The sequence below is a fragment of the Guillardia theta genome (assembly GCF_000315625.1).
Source record: "Guillardia theta CCMP2712 unplaced genomic scaffold GUITHscaffold_57, whole genome shotgun sequence".
NCBI classification, from domain to species: Eukaryota; class Cryptophyceae; order Pyrenomonadales; family Geminigeraceae; genus Guillardia; species Guillardia theta.
Window position 1 is genome coordinate 245,917 of NW_005434617.1, and position 17,824 is coordinate 263,740.

The window sequence follows — 17,824 nt, forward strand, 5'->3', positions numbered from 1 at the left end:
CAACAACAACAACAACAACAACAACAACAACAACAACAACAACAACAACAACAACAACAACAACAACAACAACAACAACAACAACAACAACAACAACAACAACAACAACAACAACAACAACAACAACAACAACAACAACAACAACAACAACAACAACAACAACAACAACAACAACAACAACAACAACAACAACAACAACAACAGCTGCAGCGACAACAAAGTCAACATTTGACTTTGTCAAATGTTGGGACATGTCAAATGTTGGGTCAACATTGACTCACCAACAACTTGGCGCACATCGTTATGCTGAGCTTGAGCGGAGGTTGTATGCTCAGCTCCTGGCAGCGGCGCATCAAGGCGCCCGTCTTGGCAAGGAGGGTCTCCGAGAACAGTCTTGCCCTACAGTCATCCCCTGAAGTACACATGACGTTCATCAGCTTCAGGGCATGCAACTGATGGACGTTTCCTCTTGACAGGCAGGACAGTAAGACAGACTCAAGGCCTCTCTCGACCATCTCCATGTGCAGACTCGGAGCTCGCTGCGCCAGGTTGACCATGGCGATCATCGCATGGTTGCTCAGTGGATCACTCACTTGACTCTCCTGGTTGCCTGCGCTTCGCACCACCTTGAGCAGCAGCTCCACGAGCGGTAGTGAGCTCTTGCTGTCTGCCTGCAGAGCTGGGATAAGGTTGATGATACACTTGAGCACGTCACACTTGAACTCCTCCTGCGCCTCCTTCTCCTCCTGCTCCTCCTTCTCCTCCTCTCCCCCAGGGCCCGGCGCGCGACAGTGGTAAAACCCCAGCAGGAGGTCAAGCATGTGAGCCTCGACGGCCCTGCTCCTCAAATCTCCATCTTCACACAGCGTCGCGACGAGGTTGATGACCCTGTGCAAGACTCGATGCCTTGCTGCTGACGGCGGGTCGTCCTTGTCCAACCCAACCAGCCCACCTGCTTTCTTCACCATGGCGTCTAACAGCTCAACACTCGCCATCTTCTCTCTCTCGCTCGAGAGCTGCATCTTCGACATGTACTCTTGCAGCATTGCAAGAGTCTCGTTGTCATTGAGACCGTCGAAATCCCTAGCAGGAGAGCTCATTGGACCCAAGAAGGGGAGGGGTCCCGAGATCAGCGGAGGGGGCAGGAGCCGGTTGAACTCGCTTACTTGTTCGATGCCAACAATCCTTCAGATCTCATGGACTCCGCTGACATTGCTTCCTCTCCCCTCCTCTCCCGTCTTCTCCTTCCCGCATCGCCCTTGCCAGCAATGTCCCTTCCTTCATGGCTGTCGGGGAGAGCACAGGGTTGAGTAAAATGCTTTTAGTACAGCAAAACTTGACTACCCCACCCACGTTCATCTCACTCTTTCTAACCCAATATATGATATACCTCATATGGTAGGAAAATATACCGGTACTTCAAGTACCCCACCTACAAAATTGAGAATTTTTCATTCTGCTCTGTAAACAAGTCCGCCTCAACTATTATGAAAGAATGAATCATAAGGCAGAAAGCTTTAAAAGGCATGTCGACATCGGATTGCCGATGGGGGCAGCACAGGATCGATGGGAACTGGCCAGGGTGGAGGAGAGCAGTACGAAGACAGAGTTGGACGAGGAGCAGGCAGCAGGCAGCAGGCAGCAGGCAGCAGGCAGCAGGCAGCAGGCAGCAGGCAGCAGGCAGCAGGCAGCAGGCAGCAGGCAGCAGGCAGCAGGCAGAGAATAGGTCAAGTTTCCGGTGGTTGTCGAGTCCTCAAGGGCTCAAGGCCGAGGGGGTCATGCTTGAACTACCGCCTCCCAGCTCTTGGGACATGCTGGCCTACTACCTCAACTTGCTTCCTCTCGCTCTAGCTGCAGCATGGCGGGCAGTGTTCTGGTCATTGGGTATACGAATGTGCATCCTATCCTCTCCTCCGGAGAAGCGATGGGAAGAGGGGGAGAGCTGTGCAGGATGTCCGAGGTACGTGAGCAAGCCTCTCGCGCGACAGGCGGGGAGGGGGAAGGAAATTTCTGCCATCACCTTGCTTCTAGTCGAGAGGAGGGTGTATCACTTCCCCCACACTCACGGGAGGCTGTTCCCGGATCACATCCGAGGTGTAGCAGACATCTTGCAGCAGTGGAATCAGCCGCACGAGATCTGCATGGCGGGGTTGTTTCATTCGTGCTACGCAACCGAGATGTTCCCGTAAGACAGCGAGTCAGGATCGCACTCCCTACTGAGAGGAGCATGTTGACAGATGGAAGCTCTTCTCGCTCACCGAGAGATCGAGGCTGCAAGAAACCCTCGGGCAAGAGGTGGAAGAGATCGTCTTCCTGTACTGCACATGCTCGCAGAACGGCATCTATCGGCAGGTGAAGAGCCTCATGCGACGTGGGCAGGACATCCCAGCGGAGGGGTTGTAAGTTCCGTTCCCTCCTCTCCTCCAGCCTTGAGCTCTTCCTACTCAGCCTGGTCACCAACTATTACACCGGGCAACAGTGCTATCTCCCTCACAAGCTCGCAGCCAAGGTTCTAGTCGTGCTGGGTGAGATGACGTGGAGAGGCTGTCACGTCTTGCTCACCGTGCCTGCAGGGGCGGACTTGATGGAGCAGGATCCATTCTTTGACCTCTACCTGTCGTGCGCGTGCTTGAAGATCGCGTCGAGGCACCTCCAGGTAACGTCTGGACATGGCGATGGTTGAGACTGATGCGGGACCGGCAGGAAACTCCTCGCCTCGTCTCCCTGCTCGATCGGGCTGGGTTCTTCCAGAAGAATGAGAAGGAGGTTCTTCAATCTGCTACCCACCATGGAGGTGCTAAGCTTGCATCCCTAGGTCAGAGAAGTGTCGAAGGCGGCCAAGAAAGCACTGTCAGAGGCCTTCAGCAGCACAAGATCCGCGAGCGGACAAGATGAGCTGCAAGCCAGATTGACGAAACTTCACCGGCAAGCCCCATGGCTTTTCGAAGGAGCAGTCGAGTTGAGCAGACTGACTGACGAAGCACTCAGCGACGAGGAGAGGTGAGAGGAATCGTCATCAGATATGTGCCGACTTGTTCGCATTCGCATATGATGCACTCTTTTGTTCTTGATATCCGATGGTGATCGATTTCATGCTTCCGTACCTGCGATCCAACAACTCTTCCAATTTCCTCGTGTCTGTCAACTGCCATGTTCGCTGTCCACATTCTCCTTCTCCTTCTGCAACTCTGCATCCCTTGTTTGCCTCCTCAGTCTGTCGTCTTGCAAGAGGGCACGTAAGAGCTCTTGCTCACCGGCAATGCAGGCTGATCTCGAGGCAATGGAGCGAAGCGTGGGGGACGAGGTGGTCGCGTCCCTCAACCGCCATGGAAACACGGCGGTATGCTGAGACCTCATTGCTTCGACAGACATGAACAATCGAGCATGCTGATGATGCTGTGGAAAACACGCATGTCAGTTACATAAATCGATAGAGAGGCTCAATGTGCCATGTCGATGCGAATCATAGACTTTCAACAATGACTGTTCAAGTCTGTCCATGACACATTCCACTTTTTGTCTCGGACTTGGAAGTGAAATGCGAGGCTCAAATTAAGAAGACAACTTGTTTAACATCTTACTTTACAAGAAACGTATTGTACACAGGCAGCAAAGGGCTTCCCTACTACCAGTTAGATCATCTCCAAGAGATTAGATTGGGACATCTTTCGAGCCACAATACTCGCGTAGAATCGGCTCCCACTGCTTCTCTTCATCAGCTGCAGGTTCGACTGGCTGCCACGAGGCGTGCTTGCTCCAGTGTTGGTTGGGGACGGGCTTCGTCTGACGGGGGACGGGCTTCGCCTTGAGCGATCATCCGATGTCGGGCTCGGTGACTTTCTCATAGTGTCAGTTCTCAACCTCTGATGCATGGTTGTCTGTTGCTTGACAGCGACGTTGACTGTGACGTTCTGGCGCTTCTTCTCTTCAATCTTCCTCCGTTTCTTCTGAAGCAAACCAACGAAGAATGCAATAACTACAAAGGCTGAGACCATCACCATTATCAACCCCCAAGCCCAGTTCCTCTCATCGTTGAAGCGTTGGATTTCGTCCTGAAGCTTTTCTTTGAACGCTTGGTCATGAATGTGATGGTAAGTGGCAAAAGGGTGGCTCAACGAAGCTTCCATAATCACTGGGTGACAGTAGAAATCCGCAGTAGAAATAGAAAGTCTGAGAAGAAGGAAGAAAGCAGAGGAGAAGTAAGAGTGATTGAGGAGATTTAGGACAGGGATTCACTTGATATGCCTGAAAGTAGCCAAGGAGGAAAAGATTGCTTCTGCTTATTCTCCGTCCTCTCACGCTCGCCCTCCGTTCTCGTTGGCTTTTCTACCCTCGCTGGCCCCCTACAAAGATATTAACCACCCTACCCTTTTGATATACATATCTACTGACCATTGATACCCCACCCCCAGATGTATTTCCATGATCACAGATAACCCACCTTTTCTAGGAGATAAACAGGGGTACTGAAGTACCCTACCTCTACAGTATATCCCAACCGATTTCTGGTGCAGCCCACCCCCCAGGTTCCGTCGATTCGCTTCGTCCTCTGCTTTGCTCCAAATCTCGAAAACCACATCCTTTCGGTATATCAAGATCTCCCGGTACCACCCACCCCCCACAGCGAGAAGCGCTATGGAGTCACACTATACCTGTAGCATGAATATTTCTCAATTGGGATGATATCAAATATTGGGATACATCGAATGCTCTCAACTAGGTCAGCGAGATTGGGTAGGTGCGGAATAGGAAAACCGACAACTGTTGGCGCTTCCGGACTCTCGGAACGATCCTGTGCTGACATAACTGCGTGATCCGGGATCAATTAAAACAGTTATTATATTTTTGATGACAGTCTATGTGGATCAAATGTAGTCTTTTCACCTTGACAGTACGTAATGCGGCCATTACAAAGTTTTCATTCCGAGACTATCGAGGACATGACGTTCCAAAGGGTCAGCCAATTAGCTGAGAGGCCCGGCGTCACTGCAAAGTGCAATTGTTGGTTCGGAACGCGCTGACGGATCTCTTGAGATACTGATTGTATCTCGTGACGTATCCGTCAGCATGTTGTCAGCATTAGCAGTGTAACTGTAGTAATCATCCGGATATATCCGACAGGACTGCCTTGCTGACACGCAATCTTCAGATGCTGGTATATCTCACGAGCTGAGTATAGTAAAAAAAGGGCAACTGTGGTAAACTCATATCAATTCATTGGCTCTCTGGCCTGGGCGACGGAACCCGTGCGCCACGATGGAGCCGACACCGCTCAGCCCCCTCCCCTCCCACCATCCCCTCGACGACCACCAAGCCATCAGATACGCCCTCCGTAGCGACATGCAGCGCCTCGAGACCGAGAGGACGCTGCTGATCTGGGGGATCATGCTCGCGACGGCTACGGTGATCGCAGTGCTTCTGGGGTACATCTACGCGGGCCTGCACGAGCGGAGACGCAAGGACGTTCGACCGAAGAGGCTGGCGAGCTACAGGCTGAGCGAGGAGGAGACTATGGGATGGGCAAGGCTGGAGGGCGAGAAGAGGTCACCCAGCCCGGCGGGTGAGGAGCAGATGCCGAGGACACAACGCAGAGTATCTCCGAGGGGAGGGGGAGGTGTGCCAGGGATAGTGAGGACGAGCAGCGGGAGCCGATACTACGCGAGCCTGGTCAGTCGGAAGGTGATGATGAGATCATAATCGTCTAAAAAACTCTGTAAACTATTTTATTGTTTCGATTAAACCTGGGGATAGTTGTTGCGACAAGCTCTTAGAATATCTGATGTTTGTGCATGGATGATCAAAATTTGAAGGGCCCTCGCACATCAAGCGGAACTGAGACCAGAACCGTGATCAGTCCGTGCAAAGTGTGCGATTGACATTCATCCTCAAGCTAGTCATGCAGATGCAGTCTCAAAGGTAAGCCAAGCTGGAGCAAAATGCATTAGAAGTTCACTCCTGTGGTCACCAAGACATAGCGACTCCCGAGGTTGGTTGCCTCTTCTCCTACTTAGTGTGATGTGAAACAGCAACGATCAAGCAGCTTACAAGATGTGAGAACACGAGAATGATGAGACGACCTTGTGATACCGCATGCCAGCATGAGCAACCATTCTGACCCTTTACTCAAAGTTAAGTTAAAATCGGTACGAGGCACGTACAAAGGCAGGTGAACCTCTCCCGGAGCCGATTGGGGCAAGTTGACCGGCACACCCGCCGAGAGTTCCGGCGGAAATATCCGGGGAGTCGGATACTTCCGATGCTGTAGTAAAAAAACTGGTACAGTAAAGAAAAGGTACAGTTTAGACTCGTGACACACTCGCTCACCCTCCCTCCCTCCCTCCCTCTCTTCACACTCCCTCCCTCCCTCCCTCACTCACTCACTCACTCACTCACTCACTCCACACGCCCTCCATCCATCCATCCATCCACCCTCCCTCCATCAACCCTCCCTCCCTCACTCCCTCCCGCTCTTCACACTCCCTTACTCAAGGCTCTGGTATGGAACCTTCGCCGCTCAGCCCCCTCCCCTCCCACCATCCCCTCGACGACCACCAAGCCATCAGATACGCCCTCCGTAGCGACATGCAGCGCCTCGAGACCGAGAGGACGCTGCTGATCTGGGGGATCATGCTCGCGACGGCTACGGTGATCGCAGTGCTTCTGGGGTACATCTACGCGGGCCTGCACGAGCGGAGACGCAAGGAAGCTCGACCGAAGAGGCTGGCGAGCTACAGGCTGAGCGAGGAGGAGACTATGGGATACAGGAGGGCAAGGCTGGAGGGCGAGAAGAGGTCACCCAGCCCGGCGGGGGAGGCGGCACAAAGGAGGGCATCATCTGGGGGCTCTCCAAGGGGGGGGGGAGGTGTGCCAGGGATGGTGAGGACGAGCAGCGGGAGCCGATACTACGCGAGCCTGGTCAGTCGGAAGGTGATGATGAGATCATAAGGTTGCGAAGGTGGAACGATGGAGAAGAGGAGGCTTCAAAACGGATTCAATAACATTTTGTGCAAACTTGTATCGGACCCCCTGACTCAGTGACGAAAAATCATTTGTACATCTCAATAAACCACTAAACGTTTGAATGAACTTCTCCCAGTCTACGAGATATTGTTGCTCTTCACGAAATTCTTCAGCAGTATGAGAGTTCAATCAATGGTATGATCAAAATCTTGTCCATCTTCTTCAACTCCGTTACAATCACAAAGCAAAGCGATACCTTGTTATCGTTATGAATATTCACCAGAACCATTTTCTACATCATCAAATCTATCATCCTCAACAAAAAAAACTCGTTATCATGATAACAACTTTTTACATAACCCTCCATTCATCTAATTCGAACGATCATCAAATTTTCCATATTCGTTGTCTTGTTGTTGTCATGCTTGACTTCTGTGTCATCTATCAATCATAATCAATACTATCCTTGTGGACAGAAAAAGTAAATGATCATTCCTATCTTTGACAACCTCCTTCCAGCGCACCATCAGACAACTGATTCCTCTGTCATCAAACAGCTGAAGTTCTGAAACCAATCGTTCAGGAATGTTGTGACTTGGAATGACACTCTCGCTCAACTTCCCTGCCTCTCCCGCCCCTTTCTTCTTTACATCTTCCCATCTGTCTTCCCTGTTCCTTTCCAACCCTGTCTGTCTCACTTTCATTCGTTCTCTCCCAACCTCCCTGACGCAGACAATCTGTCCTCTTCCAAAAATGCAGCAACCCCTTTCGCCTTCACATCCTCCCCCAAATCTCCTTCTCTCTCCCTCTCTTCAGGGATCTCATACTGCAGTACTCACACATAAGAAGTACGCGTGGCCCTCTCTCATCGTCAAACAGTAAAGAATAAGTGATTTTGCACTATCGCAACTCTCAGCCGGACACAGATCAATGAAATGGCTACTTATCATTGCAGCTAAAGCTCTTTGGATCGTCACCATCGTTCTCCTGTATTGACATGAGGGATGGCGCTCAGAATTCCTGCGACCGAGCAGAGCGACCATGCAAACTTTCTTATGCTTTTCTGAACCTCTTGAAAGGTAGGACATCACACAAACAAAGTCATCCATCAGAATATACTTGTATCAGCCGATGCCTTGCTCCTGACAACACCGCCAGCATGGAGTTAAGCCATTTATTCCCCAAAAACATAACGACCTACGAGCTCTCGGTTTCACTCAAAAATGCTTACTTCCTCTTGAGGGTGGAGATGGTCTGCTGGAGGACGGAGTCGGCGGTGGCAGCAGAGACCTCGATCTTGACGGACTGGGCCTTGACGAGCATCTCGTCGTCCTGGGAGTTGGCCTTGGCGCCGGTGTACTCCTTGTTGGCGTGGGCGGTGCATCCCCTGTGGTCGAAGACGGTGATGACGGGGGCGCGTCCGGACTTGTCCATGGCCATGGAGAGGGAGGTGGCCGGGGAGCGAAGGCGGGGAGCAGGAGTGGAAGGAGCGAAGGCGGCGGCAGAGCCGATGAGAGCAGCGAAGGCAACGGAGCGCATGGCAGTGGATGACGCCGCTTTTTCTTCAATGCTTTTATAGCCCCAATGTCCCACCCCCACCCTCACTCTAGCACTGGAGAAATGAAGGGTGGTTGCATAAGGGGGTGGATGAGCGTCCGAACCGAATGGTCGGAAGAAGGGGGACGGGCCGCGGGGGTGGGTAGAAAAAGGAAATAGGGTAGGTGGTGACGGTGGTCTCGAATCTTCCCTAGCACCCTTTGTTTGTTCGATGTTGATCTAGGTAGGGTAGCCCCAAGATTGTTTGAAGAGTTTGAAAAAACGTGTTTTGAAGAAAATAGTAACGTGACTTCTTTCCTGACGCGTATTATTTCTGAATTGAAAGGTCGCAGCTTGACCAATTTTTCTACCCTACCCCCAGGATCCCCCTACCAATAGCACCCCACCCTGGTAAAGGTGTCCTCCTTTCTATTGCAGAGGTCCATGTACTGTACCCCCTTGCGCACAACTTTGCTGGTAAAAGGCAGGGGTCCATCCTATCCAAGATCCGCCCACTCGCAAGCTACAATTTCTTTCATCTTTCTGTCATGACCACCCCTCATTGCGACTACCCAAAGGCCACTGAAAACCCTACCCTTGACTGTTCCCCATTACTACTGCTGTGTTCCTTTTGCTCGATGTACCCCTCCACTCGATGTACCCCTCCAGCAACCACCCCTCTGTTAGGTCAACCAGCCTCCATTCAGACCTTTACACCCCTGGTGGTGTTCGTTTTGTAGCTATAGACATACACCCCATCGGAGACCACCCCAACTTCGAGGATTCATTGGGACACCGGTGGATTGTACAGCGGATCCCGGACGAAAGTTGGGTAGTCAGCAGGAGGGGTGGGGTGTGCTTTTAAAAACAAAAGAGGGGGAGGGGAGGGTCTGCTGTAGAAAAAGTGGCAAAAGATTCAGAGAGAGATAGCACCCGTCCTTTTCAGCAATATATAAGGGGTCAACCACCAGGAGACTGAAAAGAAAAGCTTGGGGGATTTAAATTTCAGAAAATGATTCATAAGATTAAAAATATAATAAATCTAAAAGTAAGTTATACAAGGGGGGTGGTAAAATACGGACGCATCTCTTTGTGACGGGAGGGAACGAGGGGTACTGGAAATTTAGGGCAATGGAGGGGGTTGTCAGATGACCATCAAGTTTTCGTGGCTAAAATGGTGTGGTAGGGTACTTATACACACCGGTTCTTTCGTCTCAAATGCAGTGGATTGAGGGGGTGAGGGTATCCCCATCGGTCATTGGGGGTACCGGGGGGGGTCGGGGCTATAAAAGGAAGGGACGAAACAATCCACCACACCTCCGCCATGCGCTCTGTTGCCTTCGCTGCCATCATCGGCTCTGCCGCCGCCTTCTCTCCCTCCATGTCCCTCGACGTCTCCCGCCGTCAGGTCGTCCAGACTGGAGCTGCTGCCGCCGCTGTCGCTCCCTTCCTCCAGCAGGTTCCTGCTCAGGCTGCCATGGACAAGTCCGGACGCGCCCCCGTCATCACCATCTTCGACCACAGGGGATGCACTGCTCACGCCAACAAGGAGTACACCGGCGCCAAGGCTAACTCCCAGGACGACGAGATGTGCGTTAAGGTTGCCTCCGCCAAGATCGCCGTGTCTGAGGGAGACGCCGCGAAGAAGCTCCAGGAGTTCATCTCCTACCAGGCCAAGGGCATCGATGGACCCTACACTGGCAAGGGCAAGAAGTAAGCATGTTATTTCTTTTTGTTGTATGAGACATGGAGGTGTTGAGTCAAGTTTTTACTTTGATTAAACTCAACAATCAAGTCGAAAGCTGCCTTTGTTGAACTTCCATGACCTGGAAAACCTTCGTGTCTACTGTCCATGACTTGAAAACCTTCTTGTCAAGTGTAGACTTGATCTGTTGAATCTATTTCGACTCGAAACATGAAAATTCATGGTTCCGGGAAACGATGAAGGGCTAACAATCAGAGCAGCATCCAAGTTAGATTCGAATTGCACTAATGACTCTTACTAGTTTGCAGAACATGTGATGGATCCTGATCGTTGTTTCCCTGACGCTCTCTGGCAGGGAATGGACCATGCTTGTCCCATCAATATTTCACCTCAGTATCAGCAGGGGAGATTCCCCCGATATACCGCTAAATCAGGAAAAGGTTGCAAAATCATTGCAGGAACACCGTTCACATTCTGTTGCTCGCTGTGCGAATTGGAGATTGGTGCCATTATGAAAAATGAAAGGGGTTTGAAAAACTCAGTATCATCTTTCCGATCGAGACAGCTGCAAGGACGAACAGAGCCAACGAAGGCTACAGCCCAATACTTCAGGCGAGAGTCCTCATGTTGTGATGACCCTCCCGCGTGCATCAAGAATCCCTCCACACGGTTACAAACTTTCCATTTCTACCTCGGATCCTTAGTTTATCAGCAGCACCTGCCTTAGCAATGGTGGCGTCTTACCAACTTTTAAAGTGCATCAGATTTTTGAATGCGTTGAAAACTTCATTTTTCTGAAACATGTTTATGACGTAGAGGTCAGGACTTCTTTTGATAACCTAAAAGCCTTTGGTGTTGCTTTCCTTCCTTCTCAGTCATATCACCAGGGCGAGGGCTCGAATAGTGTTGATCTGAAGACCTTGGCGAGAGAGTTCGGATGAGCTTCACTGCGACCTCGAACACATTCGACAATTTCAACGAAACCTTTGAACTGCTCTTCTTCCTCTCAGCATCGTCAGGGATGTTGAGATTGTGTACTCGTATTCTTGGGAACAAAGCATCCTTGTTCTGTTCAGTCCTGATGCCGTCATTTGGCAGACCTGGATTCCCTGATAGAGGGTTATTGGTAACCATTTGACTTTCCGACTTGGCAGATTTCAAGAGGTACAACATGAGTGGTTTATGCGACGACCGCGGCGAGAAAGCACAATCAGAAGCATTTGACAGTTTGTGCTTGAGTGAGAGCGACTTTCTTTCATGCTCGAGCATATCAAGCACCTCGAGTTTGTCAGAGGGAGACAGCTTCAGCTTCTCACACCACTCATTGCACTGATGGGTGTTGAAGAAGTCATACATCCCCTTCAACCCCCTGTTTCCGCAACCAAAACCATCCCCGTCAATCGTGTGAATCTGCGGGTCCGTCCACTCGCTCTCTGTACCCTGGATGTCACAGATCAACAACTTCCCCTTGCTCCAAGTCCATGTGAAGTGGCTGAAGGCTTGAGGGATGGGGTTTGTCTTCTGCACGTAACCGTGATTGTTGTTGTACTTCTGAAACTCTCCGTCCAAGAACCTCTCCACAAAGGCATTCCTGCCATCCTCGAACTCCACGATGCATATTGGCAGGAAACTTACCTGCACGCCCCTTGCTCTTGCTCGGAACTTTCTGCAGAGATCAACGCTGAGGACCTGCAGGATTCATTCAAAGTCAGTCAAAGTGCGAAACAAGGGCATCTTCTCCTCACCTGCCCGAGGGCCTCATCGAAGTACCTCGACGCATGGGAAGCCTTCTTGAAGTACTTGATCACATACGTCCGACCTTCCTCCTCTCCCTCCTTCCACGCCTTGTGGCAAACTCGGAACCCTCCATCGGCGAAGGGAAGCTTTGAAATCCTGTAGACGCACCGGCGTACTTGCCACCTCCCGCCTACTGACCGCAGGTAATACTCCTTCACTGCCTCCACGTTGCATTCGTCTCGGTTGCTGACGCTGAACATTTCAACCAGTCTCGTAGCACTTATGTGCAGCGCATGCTACAACACAAGTCTTGACATGATCAGTGAGGAATGTTGGGAGAAGGGGACGTGGGTAAGAGCAGAATCTGAGAGGTGTGATCGGGTCTACCCAAAATGCTGTGAAATAAAAATTGGGACAGAAGGAATTGATGGGATGTGGTGGAGCTAGAAAGAGAGCCTGAGGTAGAGGCAGGAGACTCAGATCAGGAAAAGAATTGAGAAGGAAATAATGCAGGCGTTGGTGAAACGAGATGAAGCGAACTCGGAAGAACTAAGCGAAGCAGCGAAAGCTGAATTTGGAAGGAACAGGTACAACAGGAGATGACTGTGGAACAATACACTATGATGGAAGCAGAGAGGGAGAGGAGAAGAGAGCAGAGGAGGGGAGGAGAGAGCAGAGGAGAAGAGAGGAGGACAGTGAGGAAGAGAGAGAGTGAGGGAGACTCCGGGAGGAAGAGAGGGGAGAGGAGAGGAGAGTTGGAAGGAGCCTGATCTAAGCAAGTGTGGGGAACAATAATAACAAACTCCTCCAGTCGGAAAATGACCAGGGGGTGGTCCTTTACGTTAGGGTACTAAGCGGGATAATTGGGGGTAGGGGTAGATACGGGCCCTAATCCATAAGCCGCCAGCAGCGGGTGGCATTATCTCAAGTTGGAGGTTGGATTCGAAATACTAGACTCATTTTTTGGAATTTTTAAGGCATTTCTAAATTTGAAGATTCTCACTGTCAAATCTGATGCCTTTTTAACTAAACTTTGAGTCGTCATCATCGCAGGCTGATCGGCACGTGATCACTGTCACCCTCGGGCCCCGGTCGCCCCGGCTCTCAGCGGCAAGCTTCGGAAGTTTACTCCAAGTCAATAGTAAGTGAAAAATCAGTGAGAGCCCTCTCGGACTCCGAGCCTGGGCCCGGGGCCCATCGGCGTGCGGCAGTGCGGGGTAGGCCCGGCGTGGAAGTTCAGTCAACAGTGTCCTACCTGGTACGGTACCCCCCACCCACATAGCCTACTAGCCTAGTAGCATCGGCTTGCAAGTTGTGGTCAAATAGTACCCTACCACCTGAGACTCGACTCCCATCGGTTCACTCTCATCACCCACCATATATCAGGGTCAAGATGGGGTATGAGCCCAGATTATTGTGACCCACCCCTGGAACAACGATGACCCTACCCTCCCGTGATTGGTGCGGTACCCCTGAGGCAGACCTTCTTGGTTCCGCGCCAAGAAAATCAGCCCACTGCTATGGCATGATGAGACGTTCGCGCGACTATGAAAGCTGACAACGCACAGGATTGTAAGGGAGTTGCTGGCTAAGATTCGAGGAGGATGAAGAGCTCTGGAGCAGTAGGCAGAGTGGGCAGCTCCTCCTTGTATGATGGTAAGAGGAGCTACACTGGTTTCCTTCCCAGCAGCAGGTCTTTGAAACTCCGTCGAACATTTTCGAAAGCTTCGGAGAACTCGAAAACAGACAAGCACCAAATGGGCTTAAACTCAACCAGTATGGTTGTAGATAAACAAGAACTGGACCAAGTTAAGAAGTTGCTCTTTGACGGCTTACAAATCACTTACGAAACTTACGCAAACTGTGGGATTCATTCAGAAAAATGTGGAAAATGTTTTGATGCATTGATAAATTCGTTTTCGGCATTCAGAAATCTCTGCAATCAATTTGAAGATGATCTAGAGATGGAGCGCAATGTCATTTCATTTGAATCACGTCAATGGTTTGAGTTCATTCTGTATTCGCAGAAGTACTTCAATGAAGCAACGATTGAGGTTTCACGGATGATTCATGCAAGCGAGAAACAAGACTTGATTCAGATCTTAATACATTGGTCATCTTCGCGGTATGATCTTGGAGTCTTAGCACAAGGTGTCAACTCGAAGTTGGGAGAAAGAATCTCCTTGGTTGCTGCGCACTGTTGCGAATTCAGCCATGCATTGATGGAGAGTTCGATCAAGCACGATGCCGCGACATTCTCTATCGCAAAGATCATAAGTGAGCCATATGAAGCCAAAGGCTATCTTTTTCTCAAAACATTCAAGGAATCATTGGCATCCGGTAAGTTGGATCCAAACTCATCATTTGCAACTCTCATCCAAGCAAGGTCTGCCTTCGATAAATATCATCAATCTCTCAAGATACAGAAACATGTTGGAGAGGAGAAGAGATTCACAGATAAAACAGAATGTAGCCCAGAAGACGAGCAGACAGAAGATCTGCAAGCTGCTCTCTGCAAGCTTGAGGAGCTCATCTTGACGCAAAAGTCCCTGGAAGCCAGACTCACCTCGGTGCAGAGAGAAATACATGTTCAGACACGGGCATTGCAACATGAACAGAGGTGTGAAGAAATTCTCAATCATGTTTCAAGTCATCGCCTCGATCTTTGCTTTGAAGAAAACATCCACAGCCAGGACATGGAGTTGAATGTGCGAAGCAATGCGAATCTTGCTACGCAAATAGCGAAATTCGTATCTGATTCGAGCGCATCAGTGCATGGCGAGTTGTATAAGATCATCATAAAGTCCCTGAGGAAGGAGTTTGAATCTGTGACCAGTCTGGTTTCAGACGAGCTTGCTTTGATGCAATCAATCAATGTCAACGCTGATTGCTTTAAACTCGATTCGAAAGTGAAAGAAAGCTTCTCTTCATTCTGTATGGAAGACTGGGTGACATCTGCAAGACAGCAAAACGAATTGTTTGAAATTTGTCAATATCTTTCGATTCTTCTTCAAGATTGCAAGGACCTTAGACCCAATTCTGATGAGCTTGCAAAACTTGTTGAAACGTACCTCCATGACTTGAATGCACAGAGAAATCGCATCAACCAACAGTTCTCGTTAGTTCCGAGCTACAGAAATTCACCAAAGGTTGTCAAAGGCATGCAAAAGAAATGTTGGATTGTAGGTTTACTACAAGACCAGGAGAACAGCGCTACTTTTCACGATTGTATTTCTTATATTCTAGATGTTGACAAGGCAATGCAGAAAGCTGTCCATATAAAGCACAACGGCGATGTTTTGAAGGATTTATTCTATACGCCTACATCGATGCTGGATTCTCAGGCTCCTTCAAACTCACTGTTGACATTGCATGGCCTGGTAAATCATGTGCAATTTGCCTGGAGCTAAACTAACTTGCGTTTCCTGAACAGGCAAGCGCTGCTATGAAATTTCAAAACTTTAGACTCAAGTCCTATAACGCTGCAGAATCTGACTATAGTTGCAAAACTAGCTTTCGCTATTCATCAACAATGTGCAAAGTTCTTGATTCTGTGGTTCAATCAGAATCATGTAATTCAGTCATTCTTGGGGATTGGAGCTCAACTTCTCGATATAACCAGAATTTCTCAAAAGTGTACTTTACTGTTGCCTTATGTACAGCGATTTCTCATTGTAGAATACAATATCCTTGGATGACAAGAATCTGCATATTTAGCCTTTCAAAACAAAACTTCTTGGAACCGGTATGTATTTTGCTTGGTTGCCGCTTTGGAGGGCTGTGACGCCTATTTATTTCAGGGCCTTTCTGACCCCGAGATCATGCAAATCAATGCGTCTTGCGTGTTTGAGGTGGAAACGGATCCCTCAGCAATGGCTGAGAGCAGTTCAAGAGACAAAGAGAACGATTCTGATCCACTTACAATTCCTTTTAGACAAATGCTGACCCAGGTAGAAGAATTCCGACCAGATTTGATATTGGCTGTATACGACTTACAATCCATCGAGTCATTTGATGCAATGGAGATGAGACAAGAATATTCTCGCGAAGATTATCGTCGCTTCTACTTGCATTGTTGCAAACTTCAAGAAACAGCAAGGAGGCTTTGTAATGATAAGATTATCTACATTTCCAGCCCCGTGGCGGCTTCAGAAACGTACGAGCTTGCAAACAGTCTGAAAATGGTAACGAGAGAATCCATCCCACGGTCAGACTCAACCAGTGACATTGAAACCATCAGGTTCGGACTCTCCGATGCATCATGGGCGCGTGTTTAGGATGCGAAGGAGCAGACGAGGATTTGCTCCCATGGCCGGTGATGAGTGACGAAGTAGCTGCGATGGACGTTGATCAGTCTCTTGACTCCTCTGGTGCCTTTTTTGAGTAAATCCTAGCTCCGCTCGGCGTAAGTTGGGGTTACAGACGAAGTGGAGGAGAGTGAAACGAGCGGCTTGCGGGGGCAGCACGACATGGAGGCGTCAGCGAATATTTCCAACGAGCCGTCTATCAGTGTCGCATCTTCAGAATCTGATGAGGTGAAAAGTGCTGAGCAAGAGGAAGACGGTCTTCTCAGTCTCGTTGCCATGCTCAGGTGGACGAGGAGTTGCAGGCAGACGAAGAGGATACAGAACCGCACGAGGGATCCTCGGTTCCTCCTCCTCCTCCTCCTCCTCCTCCTCCTCCCCCTCCCCCTCCCCCTCCCCCTCCTCCTCCTCCTCCTCTTCCTCCTCCTCCTCCTCCTCCTCTATCACTCACCTTGATGCACTGACGCATTGCAGGCGGACAACGAGTACATTCCTTCCTCCTCCAAGAAATCTGAAAGACCAGCGACGAAGAAGAAGGCTGACTCTAGAGCTCCTTCGCGTTTCTGGCGACCCCCTCCCACTGACAACGAGCCTGTCTTCCAAGCTGCTGGAATGCTGCTGGACCTTGCGGACCGCATCCCGTACAACTCAGTGAAGGAGCCGAAGGCTAGCGTGTGGGAGAACTTTCGGGTGACCACGGAAGCATGCAACTCAGCGAGAGCGGTTGGCCCCCATCCTTGCCAGCGTGCGATAGGAGTGATGGCTGGCTGCAGGTAGCAGAGAAGCTGCTGTGGTTCTCGGAGCAGCTTGTTCCAAGGATCATCAAGAAGGGATGGACGGAGGGAGGTGCTGCTGCTGCTTCTGTTGCTTCTGAAGGGATTGCACGTGACCTGGAAGTGTTGCAGGAGAAGAGGCATGTCAGAAGGAGAAGTGGGAGGAATTTTGTAGGAACTGCTCGCAAAGGGAGGAGGTCGGTGGAAGAACCTTGTTGCAAGGCCAGCAGCTGATCTCCGATGACAGATTGTGAATGCGCTGCGACAGTTTGAGAGGCTGGCGATCGACTGGGACGAGGTGAGAGGGAGGAAGGAGTGGAGGGGGGGGGGGAGAGAGCGATGGAGCAGGGAGAGGGACGGAGTAGGGAGGGGACGGAGTAGGGAGGGGACGGAGGAGCTAAGGGGGGCCACAGGTGTCTGCAGCCTTCAGGGAAGAGTGGCAGTCGCAGAGGAGCAAGAAGAGCTCATCCAAGGGGAAGCGCAAGGCGCTGTCGCAGAGGGAGGAGGTAGCGCTAGCAGCAACAACACAGGTCACGTCACCTTCCGTTCCTCCTCGTTGACCGAGAGGCTGCAAGCTCCTGACGCTGGTCAACAGCTTGGTAACTATGTGACCGATGAAGCATCCGAGGTCGACACCGTCAAGGTGGAGAAGAGGGTGAGCATGGCGGGGGTCGCGGTGACAGGGAGCGGGTGATAGCTTGGGGCTCGCAGGTGGCTCCCTTGATCTTTGGGGTCGACGGAGAAGTTCTCGGCCTGGCTGAGCATGAGGGAAAGAGCTGAGAACCGTCTCACTGCTCCTCCTCTCATCT

The 17,824-nt window shown here is 50.5% G+C and overlaps 9 protein-coding genes across 9 annotated transcripts in view; 5 read left to right on the forward strand and 4 right to left on the reverse strand.

Annotated features, from left to right (window-relative positions):
- GUITHDRAFT_141752 (hypothetical protein) overlaps window positions 1-1,100 on the reverse strand; it is a gene marked incomplete at both ends in the record, with an annotated part of 4,532 nt that extends 3,432 nt beyond the window's left edge. Inside the window, one exon of the mRNA XM_005828679.1 lies at window positions 282-1,100. Coding sequence (XP_005828736.1) covers window positions 282-1,100 — 819 coding nt within the window. The remainder of the gene's footprint in view (window positions 1-281) is intronic.
- A 792-nt stretch (window positions 1,101-1,892) lies between these two features.
- On the forward strand, window positions 1,893-3,004 carry GUITHDRAFT_112173 (hypothetical protein; the record flags this gene model as incomplete). Its single annotated transcript, XM_005828680.1, has 6 exons — window positions 1,893-2,185; window positions 2,238-2,396; window positions 2,449-2,525; window positions 2,574-2,656; window positions 2,704-2,766; window positions 2,816-3,004. 6 exons carry the CDS (start codon window positions 1,893-1,895, stop codon window positions 3,002-3,004), a joined length of 864 nt encoding a protein of 287 aa, XP_005828737.1.
- A 550-nt stretch (window positions 3,005-3,554) lies between these two features.
- GUITHDRAFT_153738 (hypothetical protein) lies at window positions 3,555-4,275 on the reverse strand (the record flags this gene model as incomplete). Its single annotated transcript, XM_005828681.1, has 1 exon — window positions 3,555-4,275. A coding segment is annotated over exon 1 (490 nt), but the record flags the coding sequence as incomplete, so codon positions are not given.
- A 981-nt stretch (window positions 4,276-5,256) lies between these two features.
- GUITHDRAFT_112175 (hypothetical protein) lies at window positions 5,257-5,697 on the forward strand (the record flags this gene model as incomplete). The annotated part of the gene is made up of 1 exon (XM_005828682.1): window positions 5,257-5,697. One exon carries the CDS (start codon window positions 5,257-5,259, stop codon window positions 5,695-5,697), a length of 441 nt encoding a protein of 146 aa, XP_005828739.1.
- An 803-nt stretch (window positions 5,698-6,500) lies between these two features.
- Window positions 6,501-7,080, forward strand: GUITHDRAFT_153739 (hypothetical protein). Its single transcript, XM_005828683.1, has one exon. It carries the CDS (start codon window positions 6,583-6,585, stop codon window positions 6,943-6,945), a length of 363 nt encoding a protein of 120 aa, XP_005828740.1. The 5' UTR covers window positions 6,501-6,582; the 3' UTR covers window positions 6,946-7,080.
- Window positions 7,081-8,120: 1,040 nt separating this feature from the next.
- Window positions 8,121-8,499, reverse strand: CPEA1 (phycoerythrin subunit 1; the record flags this gene model as incomplete). Its single annotated transcript, XM_005828760.1, has 1 exon — window positions 8,121-8,499. The coding sequence occupies one exon, from the start codon at window positions 8,497-8,499 to the stop codon at window positions 8,188-8,190; it is 312 nt and encodes a 103-aa protein (XP_005828817.1). The 3' UTR covers window positions 8,121-8,187.
- A 1,309-nt stretch (window positions 8,500-9,808) lies between these two features.
- Window positions 9,809-10,297, forward strand: CPEA9 (phycoerthrin alpha subunit 9). Its single transcript, XM_005828684.1, has one exon. The coding sequence runs from the start codon at window positions 9,821-9,823 to the stop codon at window positions 10,211-10,213; it is 393 nt and encodes a 130-aa protein (XP_005828741.1). The 5' UTR covers window positions 9,809-9,820; the 3' UTR covers window positions 10,214-10,297.
- Window positions 10,298-11,497: 1,200 nt separating this feature from the next.
- GUITHDRAFT_95911 (hypothetical protein) lies at window positions 11,498-12,396 on the reverse strand (the record flags this gene model as incomplete). The annotated part of the gene is made up of 2 exons (XM_005828685.1): window positions 11,947-12,396; window positions 11,498-11,890 (listed from the first exon to the last, which is right to left on the reverse strand). Coding segments are annotated over exons 1-2 (645 nt in total), but the record flags the coding sequence as incomplete, so codon positions are not given.
- Window positions 12,397-13,695: 1,299 nt separating this feature from the next.
- Window positions 13,696-17,795, forward strand: GUITHDRAFT_112180 (hypothetical protein; the record flags this gene model as incomplete). The annotated part of the gene is made up of 12 exons (XM_005828686.1): window positions 13,696-15,318; window positions 15,739-16,122; window positions 16,179-16,308; window positions 16,361-16,473; window positions 16,530-16,586; window positions 16,717-16,965; window positions 17,016-17,088; window positions 17,148-17,212; window positions 17,263-17,313; window positions 17,429-17,545; window positions 17,611-17,670; window positions 17,727-17,795. The coding sequence occupies 12 exons, from the start codon at window positions 13,696-13,698 to the stop codon at window positions 17,793-17,795; spliced, it is 2,991 nt and encodes a 996-aa protein (XP_005828743.1).
- Between the last annotated feature and the right edge of the window lie 29 nt (window positions 17,796-17,824).

Bases quoted from the DNA above. Each gene is read 5' to 3' on its own strand.
- GUITHDRAFT_153739 (XM_005828683.1), top strand. From the start codon at position 6,583: ATGCAGCGCCTCGAGACCGAGAGGACGCTGCTGATCTGGGGGATCATG.
- CPEA9 (XM_005828684.1), top strand. From the start codon at position 9,821: ATGCGCTCTGTTGCCTTCGCTGCCATCATCGGCTCTGCCGCCGCCTTC.